The 14,619-nt window shown below is 35.3% G+C and overlaps 1 protein-coding gene and 2 pseudogenes across 1 annotated transcript; 2 read left to right on the forward strand and 1 right to left on the reverse strand.

The window, feature by feature from the left end:
* The first annotated feature begins 633 nt into the window (after window positions 1-633).
* On the forward strand, window positions 634-4,266 carry LOC105141158 (uncharacterized; annotated as a pseudogene).
* Window positions 4,267-5,849: 1,583 nt separating this feature from the next.
* Window positions 5,850-9,093, forward strand: LOC105141088 (ABSCISIC ACID-INSENSITIVE 5-like protein 2). The gene is made up of 3 exons (XM_011048188.1): window positions 5,850-5,978; window positions 6,901-7,914; window positions 8,766-9,093. Exons 2-3 carry the CDS (start codon window positions 7,027-7,029, stop codon window positions 8,838-8,840), a joined length of 963 nt encoding a protein of 320 aa, XP_011046490.1. The 5' UTR covers window positions 5,850-5,978; window positions 6,901-7,026; the 3' UTR covers window positions 8,841-9,093.
* Window positions 9,094-10,404: 1,311 nt separating this feature from the next.
* On the reverse strand, window positions 10,405-12,687 carry LOC105141159 (polygalacturonase-like; annotated as a pseudogene).
* Window positions 12,688-14,619: the final 1,932 nt, after the last annotated feature.

Below are 14,619 nucleotides of genomic sequence, written 5' to 3' on the forward strand. Positions count from 1 at the left end.
TTGTTGACCGAATCTTGATAAAAAAACTTTACAGAATGTAATTTTTTGAGATTAAATTAGGTTTGAGAAATTTGTTAGTTTACCTTTTTTTAATTAATGTTTTTTTATTTTTTATCATTTTTTTTACTTTTGTTTTGTCATTTTTTAATTGATTATCTTTTTTAAATTTTGTTATTTTTGTTTGATTCTATTAGGTTAATCATTAATAATTTTTTTAATTTATAAATAATTTATCATATTACAAATGATTTTTAATTTTACCACCATATAATATTTTTAATTTTTTAAACTTGATATTAATTCTTTTAATTATATTTTTATTTGTCCAGGATAATTTGTTTTTAAATTTTATTTTTAATAATCTTTTTAGTTTCTTAATTGAATTAAAATCTACGATTCTAGAAGTGGAGAAATTTTTAAATTATATTAAGTTTAGAACTTCATCTAAGTTTTTTTGATTTTTTTAAAAATTAGTATTTTTTTATTTTTTTAGTTAGGGCAGCTTTAAATTGTTTAATAATTCAAATAAACTTGGGTGTATTTTTTTTTTATTATTTAAATTATTATTTTAACCAATTTATTTTTAACGTATAATATTTTTATATAAAAAAATTAGCTTGGCCCGCTACGACCCGCAGACAACATATCTAGTTGCATCCATCTCCTTTTCAACCCTCTGTTAGTTTCTTGCTCAACAACCGAACTGTAAAGCCTTAAAACGAAGAGCAAAAGCAGAGTTAGAGAGAGACAGAGAGGCCAAAAGGGTGTCTCTTTTTCCATGGAAAACGTTGCTACAACTTTCAAGTTTAACCAGTCCAGAGCTGAGGGAAGTGAGAGCAGCCATGAGCCCAAGAAGAAGAAGTTGAGGCAAAACAATGGCAATGGTGATGTAGTCAACACCACAGCTTATGTTCAGGTATTTTATCTTTTTCCTTTTTTTTTCAAAGGTTCTCTTTTATGGAGGAATATAATACTTGTGGTTTTATATGTGATCATAGTGTTTTTTTTTTTGGTTTCTTGATTGGATTTTGGGGACTGGAATGGATACTCATGATACATTGCCTTCAGTTTTGCTCTTTCTTGACAACCAAAGGTTTATATTTAATGATAGAGTGGTAATCGTTAATGGGTTGGTGCTGTAATTCGATGTTAAAGAGAGCGACTTTTTGAAGGTGTGATGTTGCTTTTAATGATTGTGATGTTGGGGTTTGCAGGGATTGCAAAGATTTTGTGCCGAGCATAAAATTAAGCTATCAAATGTTTTTAGTATTTAAGAATGTTCAGTTTTGGTGTGAATTTGGTGAAATTCCATTGCTTTGGTTTTTGTGGGATTATTGATGTTGTGGATTTAAATTTAAATTGATTATGTATCTCTCTCGTGTCTGCCCGGAGACAACAGGTGGACTTCCAGGTTTATGTTTTTTACACTATTGGTAGATGAGCTATATATTGTGTTATAGGCTTAAATTCTCTTTTAATTGCAAGTCTTGACAGACAAGGAATTAGTAGTTCAATATGATTATTGAGAAGAAGTCTTATTCATTAATATTAGGGTGTTCAAGCAATGGTTGTTGCATAAAAGCGGCTTAATTGCTAAGATTTTATCCTATCCCATGGGCTTGCTTCTGACTTTGGCTGGCATGGGAGAAGGAATGTCTGTAAGTATCATCAAATTCTCTTTACATATACCTGCTTTCTTTGCCATAGTTTGTTCTCTAATGAATTGCGGATTGTAGAGGAAGAGGGACGTAATCGTAGTTTATTTTGTTTCCAAGGTCAATCTGTGGGGTCCTTCAGATCTTAAGTTGTTGATGGAAGCGATGAAGTCTTTCATCCCACATGCTGCCATTGTTCACACCAAACTCATCTCTGATGACCACGATGTTCTTGTTGGCAATACGGCTGTCAAAATATCAGCAATTCTCTTGCTACCACACCTTTCGGAAGGATCACATGTAAAGCCTTGTGAGATATCTGTAATATATGTGTGTGAATTGCATGAAATTAGGGGAAAATTCAACAAAGAAAAAGCTGATGCTTTTGGTCTCACAGCCAAGGAAAAGTATAGAATACTGCAACGTGGAGACTCTGTTAAGTCAGATTTATTACATATTATGGTGAGTTCAAAATCAGCATAATGAGAATGCAAAATGTCATATTTTCCTCCCTGTAATGTTTGTTTTATACCAATTTGATGGCTAAATATATTCATTATTTTTATATTTTTATTTAGAATGTAAATAAAGGTGTTAAGGGCAAAACAAAGTTAATTTGACGATTTTAGATAGTTTCAACACTCTTCATAATCCAGGCATAACTCTCTTATTCGAGTTTTGATTGAGATGATTCAGAATGCTATAGAATCCTGAAAAAAAGCACTACAACTTTCATGTTTTGAGTTTTGAGGGATATGAATTATTGAGCCAAATCATGTGCTTTGAATATTAAATGTTCTTTGGTGTCTATTTTCATGATTGTCTCATTTAATTATCTGGAGGCCTCTCGTTTATTATTTATTGTAATATATTGCTAAGTTGGATATAAAATCTATAATTGTTTGATCTCTCTAATTTGTGAAGTTATTAAGATTTAATGATTTGCTGTTTCAAAAATTAATAAGTCTTAGGAGAGTATTTGATAAAATTAAACGTAACTTTTTATGTTTTTATTGTTTAGCTTTATTAATCCCTTTAAAATTTTTAAGGTTGTTCCTGGATTAAATTTTTAGTGATTGTCTTGAGTTGTTAAGTAGTTAGGGTTTATTAGATTGTTTGTTTTCTAATTAACTGCAACTAAGAAAAGATAGGAAAATAGCTCCAATAAAAAATATTAAAAACATGAATCGATATATATTTGCATTGATAATCAGCTGTAAAAAACTCGAAGGTGGATGTTGATTTAGACTAAGGTTTGTTTTTTTTATTGATTTTGATATTTTAATTTGAGTTGTTTCTTAGTTTTTTTTCTTAAAATTATTTTTATTATACTCAAATACCCCATCTTTATTCATTCATGTAGCACAAAACTAGGCTAGATAATTTATGTGAGAACCATCCTTACTCGCACAACTGCATATAGTTGGAATTCTTTTGAGGGTGATACCGAGGACATAATAAAGCTACAAATAATTCCGGGTTCATTTCATTTTCTGAAGAAAGCTTTTCTCAGGGCTGCTCAAAAAGATAGAAACTGAACGAGCCTGTTGGCAATGTTGTGGCTTATTCTTTACTGAAGAGCTTGAAGAAAGCTCTCGGTGAAGCAGGGCTGGAGAAACTAATCAGTTCTCCAGTTGTGCACTGCCCTGAGGCATTTGATATTGTCTTGAAAGCAGAGAGAGAAACAACAGTGCTGAAAAAGTGATACCAGGATGGAAGCTTGTGTACTCTGGTGACACTAGGCCATGCATGGAGCTGATAGAAGCAGTTCATGGAGCATCAATTCTTGTACACGAGGCAAGTACCTATGGCCCCATAATTTACGAATGAACACATAATAAGCCAGGGTTCTTTATGGCTTAAATTTTAGCATGCTTTCCATGTGATTGTGGTGATTTATACATGGTTGCCTTTCAAAATCCTTTTTTATTTTACAAATGAAGAAAATAAGACTATGAAACCTTTGTGTCTCCTTTTCAGCTTTCGGTTAATTGCTTTCATGGTGTATTAGGTAGCTATTCAGCTTAAGGTGATTGCATGAGGATCAGACCCACTACATCTATGATCATCTATTTTAGAACTTTTAGTGTTAGCTCATGTACTTATTCGGATCATTTTGACGCTCATAGTGATAATTTTTCCTCGTCTTTGCCAAACTTCAATTGAAGCTCACAGACTCAGTAACGAAAGTCAGAAACACTGCATGATTAATTAACAGGATTGATTTTGATTTCCAGGCAACTTTTGAGGATGGGATGCTAAGGGAGGCTGTAGCAAGAAACCACAGCACAACTAAGGAGGCCATAGGAGCGGGAGATTCTGCTGATGCATACCGCCTTATTCTCATTCACTGCAGCCTTAGATACCCCAAAATCCCATCACTTGATGAGATATGCATTCAGTAAACTTGCATTGCTTTTGACTTTGTGAGTATCAACATAGCAGATCTGCCTGTGCTCCCAAATGTTCTTCCATACCTCAAATTGTTTTTCAAAAAGGAGGTGACAACAGATATATCAGATGATTTTACTGATGCAACTCCATAGTCATTGTCTTTTGCTTATAACATCAGAGTTCTATCAAAATTATATATGATTTTTGTTTTGTCCAAGTTCTTAGAAGGCAAAATGACTATTAGCCATATCTTCATCGCAGTTTGCAAGGGAAAACACTGCTTTCTTTGAGGAAAAAAAGGGTCCCCATGGTAGTGTGTCTCGATCAAGTCCCGAAAGTTTCTCGAATGAGTCGTGCATCTAAACTTTTAACAATTTCTTAACGAAAATATCAATAAATCATCTACAGAAATGACATAGTTTTTGAGCTTAAGTGTGTGAGGAGGAATCCGTTAACAAGCACGGGTGATGGGATTCAATTGGAAATTTCATTAACATTGTAACCTGACTGAGACAAAAGAAAAAAAAGATGGTAGGAAACTCAATGGAGAACCTCTATAGAGTTGGGGGACTTGTTTGAATTTTTTACATGCACATATTAGAGTGCCACGTGCCCACGGAGGGTTAAATTGTCTTAGACAAACCGCAGTGAGAGAGAGCGCAGAGAATATTATTATGATCCAAAAACTTCCAGACTTTACAGTAGAGGACAAAACTCTTTGGTTTGGAGTTTTTTTGGGTCCATGAAAAGCCTGCCTTGGTAATTTTTTATTTTTTAGGTTATGTTCCTCTGAGGTCATCACTGTTGTTTCTTCATGAGCTCTTCTTTCTCTACGCTACACTACTTTATAAATGCTATCTTATTTGTTAAAATTATGTGTTTCAGCTGAATTTTATTTTATTTTATTTTTGAATTATTTTGATGTGATGTTAAAAATAACTTTAAAAGATAAAAATATTATTTTAATTTATTTTTAAATAAAAAATATTTTAAAAAATAATTATTATATTTTTAAATATTAATTAAATCTAACCCCACTCGATCCAGTTTAAAACTTAATTAACATATTTAAAAGTTAATTTAGATTAAAAATAATATCATTTTAATATTTAAATAAATAAAATAATATAATATAATTTTAAAACAAATTATAAAAATCAAATAAAATTTTTACATTATCATAAATTATTTCACCAAGTCAATTAAATTAATTTCTATCAAATTTAAAATCTAACTTGAATTAGATATCAATCCTGTGAGTTAGTAAATTAACTTATTAAACTATACGAAGTTTAACAGTACTGATATTTATAATTAATTATAAAAAAAGAAAATTTTTCAAAATAAAGGAGTTTTTTAGCAATATTAGTGGAATTCACATGACTTTCTATTTAATATAGATTATAAGAAAATATTTTAAATTTAAATTTATTTATATTAAAACATGCATAGTAATTATTAATCATATTTCTTTGAAAATATGTGTTTCATGACATTTTAAAAAATTATATATACAATTACTTCTCCTGAAATTGATGATATGCAAGATGTCACAAGTGAATGGTATTCTTGGAATGCACATCAAAATTATTTTTTTTCTCTTTAATTAAAAAGTATATTATTCATGTTAAAATCATTAATTTCATCATAAACTAAAAAGTGCCACTTGTCTTATAGAAGCAAATGAGTGGGATTTTCCATGATAATCATATGAGGTCTCCCCCATGTTACTGATTTCCATATACTAAAAAAAACTAAAAATGGGACCAATTAACTTTATTTTTAATTTAGGACATTTTGAGATATTTGAGTTATCTCTCCCCTTTCTCTCTCTAAGCGTGAATGCATAATAATATTTTTATCTGAAATCAACAACAGCAACAAAAATTCCTTTCTTTGATATCACTTCACTGTTTCTTGGATCACAAAGTAAGTCCCTTTTGTTGCTTTCATTTTATTTACTTCACTTTGTTGATATATAACACAAAAAATGAAAAATCCCTTCTTTTACAGCACTTCTCATTTCGAAGTAGTTGTTTTTCACTTGCATTTGTGGGATTTTTTTTTTGTTTCTTTGTCTGGTTTAGGAGGACTTTGATTTCATACTTTATGTAAATATTTCAAAGATTTTTCTTTCTTTCGAGAATTGGATTATGTTTCATGCAAAAGTTTTAAACCGAGTAATCCGGGTATTGAAAAATTGTGATTATGTGGATTATTTTGTTATGTGGGATTTGGGTTTTAAGGTTTTTGGTCAATGAAGGCTAAAGCTTTGAGCTTTTGCATTTGCATGTAAAAGATTATAGCTCTATAGCTCTCTTTTTGTATGTTGTTTCACTTGGCTTTGATCACTTCATTGGTTTCAAAGTGCTGCGTTAGACACTGTGATACATATTTTGACTAGCTCATTTCAGTGCATTTTGGATTCTAGTGAGTTGGCTGCTCTAATTTATTTGGTAGGGTTTATGGGTTTTAAGTTTTTAACGATGGTAATGGTTTGAGGTGAATCTTCTTGTTATTTTCTCTTCTAGGAGTTCTAGCTTTATTTTTTTAAAAAAATTTTGATCTCCTAATCAAGGGATTTATGCTGCGTCTTTGTTCGTGGGGCTTTTTTGCATCTTGCTTATATACTCAATTACTTTGATTTTGTTAACCATGCTGAATGGAGGTCATTGGTTTAGTTTTTTGAGATAATTATTTTTGGATGTTTTAGTTCTGGTCTTGCATAGTATATATAAAAACCTTGAAACTCTGTTCATATTTTCTTCAAATCAGAGTTTCTTTGGCAGTTTGGAGAGTGTTATCTGATAATCTTATGCTGTATTTCTAAATTGTTGACTCTGCTTTCCAGGTTCTGATTGTGGGGTGAGTTTGAAGATTGGATCAGCGTGGTTCATAGACAAGCTTAGGGTTTAGAGAGTTTTTTTGTTAAGGGTTTTTAGTTTTAGATTTTGAATGTTTAGGTGAAGGTTGTTGAATGGGGACGCAGACAATGGGATCTCAAGGTGATGGCAGTAGTCATCATGTGCAATCTCAGTTCCAGCCATTGGTGCGGCAAAACTCAATGTACAGTCTTACTCTTGACGAGGTTCAAAATCAGTTGGGTGACTTGGGGAAACCCCTAAGCAGCATGAATCTTGATGAACTTCTAAAAAATGTGTGGACGGTGGAGGCTGCCCAGACTACAGCTTTGGAAGTGGAGGGCACACCATTAGCCAATCAAACTGCTCTGCAACGCCAGGCAAGCCTATCATTAACTAGTGCTCTGAGCAAGAAGACAGTTGATGAGGTTTGGAAAGACATCCAACAAAGCAAACGTGATGAGGAGATGAAGTCTAAGGAGCGGCAGCCTACTTTTGGAGAGATGACGTTGGAGGATTTCTTGGTAAAAGCAGGAGTTGTAGCTGAAGCATCCGTGGACAAGAAAGATGATGGTGGTTCTGTTGTTTTGGTTGATACAAATGCAGCACAACAGTTTCTGCAACAAAGTCAATGGGTGCAATGCCCACCACAACCACAGTATCAACATCCACAACAAAGCATGGTGGAGGTTTATATGCCAGGCCAGCCTATGCCACAGCCACTTCACATGGGTTCTGGTTCTATGATGGATGTTTCATACCCCAAAAACCAGGTGCCGTTACCTCCACCCTTGATGGGGACTTTATCAGATACACAGACACTAGCAAGAAAAAGAGCCGTGCCAAATATGTTTGAGAAAACAGTTGAGAGGAGGCAGAAGAGGATGATAAAGAACCGTGAATCTGCCGCCCGTTCACGGGCACGGAAGCAGGCTTACACAAACGAGCTGGAGAACAAAGTTTCTCGGCTGGAAGAGGAAAATGGAAGACTGAGGAAACTAAGGGTGAGGATTTCTTTTCATTTACCCTTCCGATGCAACCTTTATCATGTGTGTCTGTTTTAGTTTCTTTTTCTCCTTCCTCCTCCCCCTTGATTTGAATGAATGATCTTCATGCTTGCTTTGTGATAAAGGATCTGCGTGGGAGTGTGATAAAAGTTGTTTTTTATAGTGTTTTTTTTATTTGAAAATACATCAAAATAATATTTTTTTTAAAATAAAATTTCTTACATCATTACATTAAAATAATCCAAAAACTCAAAATTAATTTGAAGCTAAAAAAATTTGGTCCAATGCCAGGGCCAAGACAAAAGGTTTAATTGAATCACAGACATGCAAATGGAACTTAAATCAGTTATAAATTGTCGGATAGCTATATGTGATTGAGAAATGAAGATCAATGTAACTAGTTTCATGTTAGAGGCATGTAAGACATTTTGAAGATTGCCCCCTCGTAGGTTGTGATTGAGAAATGAAGATCAATCTAACTAGTTTCGTGTTAGAGGCATGCAAGACATTTTGAAGATCCCCCCCACCCATAGGTGGTTGGGAAAGAAAATTAGATGATGAGTATTAGTTAGTTTCTAAAACTTTAGATTCAAGTAGAATAAAATAAAGGGATTCTTGATGAATGAGCTTCTTGTTTATGTTGATGTTGTGGAGCAAAAGGTTATGCTTCGTTTTCTTGTGGTGATAATTATGTATTGTTGGCATCACTTTGTATGTACACAGTCACTTCATTGAGTACAAGAATATCATCTCTTGTCACTGGATGTGAGACAGTTGTTGGTTGAATTCATTTTCCTCTCTTTCTTATCGTTAATTACGTTTTTGATTTGTTGTCCTTTAATTTGCAGGAGCTTGAGAATATGTTGCCATGTATCCCTGAACCCAAGTATCAGCTTCGCAGAACGACATCAGCCCCATTCTAGCAAATGAAACGACAGTGTTGAAGTTTTGTAGATACAATGCATTTCTAGTTTGAGCTCATAATTTACTCTTTGACCTCTTAAGAAGCAGCTGTTTGTCACGGCTACTGCTGTGAGTTTGCTTCTCATCATCATCCTGTATCTATTCTGTGAAAAGTTAGCTAGAAATTTCCAATTGTAATTTTCAATGTCCGAGTGTCCTAAGATTTTTCAAAAGAATGGCCAATATATTTTTCTAGCTTCTTTCAGCCTGACATGCCCCACTTCATCATTTGAGTTTTGGTACACAATTGTCAAGTATTCCTAACATTCTTTCATCAAGTGTTGTATGCTGAGAGCGAGGGACAGTGCTTATTCCTGCAGAAGAGCAAATATTGTGTTCGTATATATTGTTTATCACAACCATGCAATCTGGCAGTAAAAGCATGACACAAACCAGCAAATGCACTGCACAGTTTGAGAAACCCGCAGCAGGGTGCAAGGGGGCAGATTTTAGTGGTTTTTGTGATGGATCAGATAGTTGTCTTATAAGTATGCAATGATTGTTACTAAATTTGCCAGTCAGAATCAATCCCTGTTGCCGAAATTGCTACGTTAACTTGAGTGAAAAATGGTTGACAATTGGATGCCGATTGCATATCCCACGGTGTATTGCTTTTGACTACCAGCTATTGTTTAACCACAGTGTTGTTGCTTACTTTTAAGGAAACTTACTAGCAAGTCAGTTGGCATCGTAACTAGTAACGCGGGTCAGATTCTACCGAATCTCAATGCCAAAAGTCCCAATATTCCGATGATGAATAAATAAATAAACAATGGCGACCCTTCATACCATATGCAGTAGAAGGCATAATTAATCAAGAGGAAGCATATTGTGATATGGTAATTCTGAATACTAGATTCTCAAATCCGTTCGTCGCTTTGTGGCAAAGCAATAACTCAAACCACTTCAACAAAGTACAAAACCAGTGGCAGCAGCATCATGTAGTGGGGAAATTCTCTAGTCAGCTTCAGGTTCCTCTAGATCAGCATAGAGCACACCTTATTCACCTTCTAGCAATGCAGTCACACATTTTAAGTCTTTACTGTGACAGACGAAATGTAGCAAAATCGCACTATCGCAAGCGAGAATTTTATCAAACTAAATGCTTAACCCTTGAGGGCCGAGCCTTAGTCCAAGTGACAAGTGTATCTAGTCTGACGTCATCACCCATGGACCGAATCCTAGTCGAGGAACCTAGCCTTGTTGCACTTCTCAACTGAATTTGTCATAGCGAGAGTTCAACAAGAAGCAAAACTGGAGTAAAGATCTATGGAATTCTGATTGGTCTCAGCTATCTGCTTGGAGGCAGTCCTCACTCTCACAGATTAATCACATCTTGCTTGACTCTAGCAGCGACACATGGTATTAAGGACTGACAACTATGGATTATTGGTTGCCAATCCCAAGGCTGGAGAGTTCATGTCCATGCCAACAGTTAAGTGGAATGCAGAATGCATGTAAAAACAGCTCAAAATGAAACACAATCCGGATCAAATTTTAGGTTACTAGTTCGACCTACTGGATTTGATTTATCGTAAATAAGAACCGAGAGAAGGGTCTTTACGAATTACAAACTTGAACAATCTTTTCCCACCATATATAATCATCAAGGCCGGGCTCCAAGAAACACCACAGGCCAAGTAGTAAACTACGTCTAATAGCTTGCCTGACATAATCATGCAGCATCACAGTCAGTTTTTAATTTGTTTTTTCTACGACTATTTTCCTCAAGGCAATTATTGGGCTGGATGACACCTGAAGTTGTTCCATCAGCATTGTTACAAGATGCGCCAGCTGGTTGATTCTTGTAAGTGAGCTTCACACCCTCCATTTTGACCCCAGTGCATGGGAACTTTTTACTGCAGTCAAATCTCACTGCAACCTGTGTTGCTGATGTTCCATGTATGTCTTGGTAAATCACATCACTAATCTTAACACAGAAGCCTGTTCAAAACAAATCATAAAGCACATTTTAGCAAATAAAAGTAGTCCATGTTAACCAGACTAGACCCAAATTATCTCAATTACAAGAATAAACACATAGGGTCATCCTGTCTGGCTGGGGCAATTTATGTTGTCAGGGCAGTAGTTCTGGTCAATAACAATGGGATTCTGAACGATGGTCATGGCAGTGTGCTGGAAAAGTACATTCCTAACAAAACCATTGATAGGCCTCCCTCAAGACTTGATCCTCAACCCATTTTGAGTGCCAATAAATGCAATCGTTTTAGCAGTCCCATTTTGCACCCCAGGCTCATTAAGGTCCTTGCCTAAACTTCCAATTCTGCAGGAAGAAACCACACATTTAAGCCCCACATCATATAGCATCATCACATATTAACAGCACTGTATATAATTAATTAATGATTTAATTTCATTACCTAATTCCATGTCCAGAGCCACACACAACATTTTCAATCTACAAGTTAGTTGTGCCGGCACCGATTGAGACATAATCATCACCGGTTCCAATCTTGGAGCTCAATATTGTGACGTTGCTCGATAATTGAACATGAAAGCCGTCTGTGTTTGGACTGTTCCCGGAATCCGTAACCCTAACCCTAACCCCTTGAATCTTCATGTTGTTGCAACCATTGATAACGATGTGGAACATTTGGCTATTCAATGAAGTTAATCCACTGATTACTATGCTGTTTGAATTGAAAAGCCTAGCGTCTGCACATGCACACAAATGAACTTCAATTAGAATAGACATAATTAACGCATTTAATTATATCTGCTTGAAACATAATGAAGGCTCTAACTAACTACAATATTTGACAGTGATGCTCTTAATTAATTCTTGCGAAATTAGAGCTTAAGTGAATGATCAAGGCAGCAATACTGTGTAAATTTTCTTGAAACAAGTAAAAGAGTGGTCACAATGGTGAATGCCATACCGTGGCACCACTCGAGCAGTTCTTGCCAAATTGCTTGCAATCCCACAAACCAGAGCCATGTCCATCAAGAACCCCACCAGAAACCGTAACACCATCAACATTTTGAAAGAAAATCCAGTTTCCAGCATTACCAATAATCCGATAATCGGTCGGAGCTAGAAGTGTGCCATCTATACGTACAACGATCACTTTGTTCTTGCGTGGACCCTTAAGCTCTACATTTTGTAGAAAGAACCTGCCTGGCAAGACATAGATGGTAGATGGGCTAATGGAGCTACATGAACTTTGAGTTAAGGCGGCAGGGGCTTTTCTAGTTAACATAAAAATATGAAGAATAATAGAGGAATGAGGAAGGCAGAAGAGAAAGAGAGATAAAGAGAAATACAAGGGGAGAAGCACGACAATTGCATTGTATATCTCTCATTTGTTCTGTTACATGCATTGCCACAATTACAGGAGCGGGTAGATTTTAGAGTTTGTTATCTGAGTAAGACGAGACTCTCGTAATAATAACAAACAACAGAATTAAAAACACAAGACTGAAGCTGGTAGTGGATTTATTTAAATGGTGCGTGTAACTAAAGAGCAGGTTTAGCGTCCTTGAAACGCCATCGTTTCATCAATGATCTTTTGGTTTAAAATTCCTTTTCCTGCTACTGTGCTTCCTGGTTTGCAACAATACCTTCCCCTTTAAAAAATTTCCTTGTCCTCGAGGGAGAACTGTGGGTACCTCATAAGGAGGTCATCAACAAATTTACAGGTGGCTTTTATATGATAATAAGGTCTTCCAATAAACTAAGACTTGTGTTGCTGTCTAATTTTGGTGCTTGACCATCCTCCTGTCAAGATTGGCTGGGGGCTGCAACTCTGAATGTGGATTTTGGACAAGTAAGTTGTTGTATACCATCTTATTCCCTGCATGTTGCTTTAACTAGGATACATAAAATACTGGGTGTATGACGCTTGAACTGGGAAGGCATAATTTGTATGCTATCGTCCCTATGCCATCAATTACTCGGTAAAAACTATAATACTTGCCTGCTAACTTGTGTGAACCCTTCCTTCTGACCGTTTGTTGCTTGTAGGGTTGTAATTTTAAGTAAACTCTCCCACCTTGAACATATGTTCACTATGCTTCTTGTTTACTAGTTTGATCATAAGATGTTGAACTATCTTGAGATTGTCTTTGATTGACTTAAGCCTGTCTTCCCTCTTAGTTAATTGCTTGTCAACAGCTTCTATGTTAGAATCCTTGGCAGGTAAGGAATGTGAATCGGAGGATCCTAACCATATAGAATTTTAAAGGGTGTAAACTTGATTGATGAATGATAGTTGATATTATACTACCATTCGGCTAAGGATAGCCATCTGGACTATTGATCAGGTGTTTCGCTTGTCATACACCTTAAATATTGTTTCAAATACTGATTCACCACTTTTGTATGCCTTTCTGTTTGGGGATGATATGTTGTTGAATGTAATAGTTGAACGCTTTGGTAGACGAATAAGTCTTTCCAGAATTTGCTTAGAAATATTGGGTTTCTGTCACTCACTATAGAAGCAAGTAAACTGTGTAGTTTGTAGATGTTATTTATGAAAGCATATGCCACCGATGCAGCTGTATAGAGGTGGGACAAAGCAATGAAATGGACATACTTGCTGAACCTATCTACTACACATAAAACAACATTCTTTCATTTGAAGTTGGGTAACTCTTCAATGAAGTCCATACTGATGTTCACAAAGGGTGCCTGGGGAATAGGAAAAGGTTGAAGTAAGCCAGGTGTTAGGACGTTTTTGCTCTTATTTTTTTGACAGGTGTGGCACTCTCTCACATATGTCCTCACATCTTTTTATTGTTTTCTCCAATAAAATAGTGCCCTCCTATGACAGAGTCGTGATAGATGGAGATTAGTTTCCCTTATAAGTTAAAATCATTGCCCACCACCAGCTTTTCTTTTCTGTACAGATGCTCATTCAACTATGTATAATATGGATGCAAACTAGGATCTATGTTTAGATTGCTAATGATCTTTAACAAAGTATTATAGTCTAGGACACTTTTACTACTTCTAACAAGTTGGTCAAAATGGTAGACAATATAAAGATGAGCACCTCACTGTTAGTACATCTAGATAGAGCATTAGCAATAATATTTTCCTTTCTCTTTCTATATTCAATGCGATAATCAATGCCTAAAAGTTTGGCTAACCAGATGTGTTAGGAGGGAAAAGAAACCTTTTGTGCCAGTAACTACTTGAGGCTCATATGACCTGTTCTGATTGTGAAATACCTTCCCCATAGCTAGTGTCTCCACTTGGCAATTATATGTAGAATAGTCAACATTTCCCTTTCATAAGTTGATAATACTTGATGTTTGGGTGCTAATGATTTGATGATAAATGTGATAGGGTGCCCCTCTTGCATGAGTATAACTCCTATACCAACCCTGAGACGTCTTTTTCAAACTTAAAAGACTTGTTAAGATAAAGCAAAGAGAGAATCAGGGGCTGAGTCATCGCCTGTTTTAAGTTTCTGAAGCCTCTAGTAGCATCTTCCTTCCAAATAAATGCATCTTTTTTTAGTAGCTGGGTGAGTGACTTGCTAATAGCTTCATAGTTTTTGATCAACTTACTGTAGTAGCCAATAAGACCTAAGAATCCTCGTAGTTACTTAACATTCTAAGGTTCAGGCCAGTCGGTGATGGCTTGAATTTTCTTAGGGTTAGTAGCTACTCCTTTCTTGGAGATGGCATGCCCTAAATATTCCACTTGAGGGATACCAAATGCACATTTATTGTGCTTAGCCACCAACTAGTGCCCTTTAAGTAATTCAAATA

This window comes from Populus euphratica, unplaced genomic scaffold (genome assembly GCF_000495115.2).
Source record: "Populus euphratica unplaced genomic scaffold, PopEup_1.0 scaffold250.1, whole genome shotgun sequence".
Lineage (NCBI taxonomy): Eukaryota > Viridiplantae > Streptophyta > Magnoliopsida > Malpighiales > Salicaceae > Populus > Populus euphratica.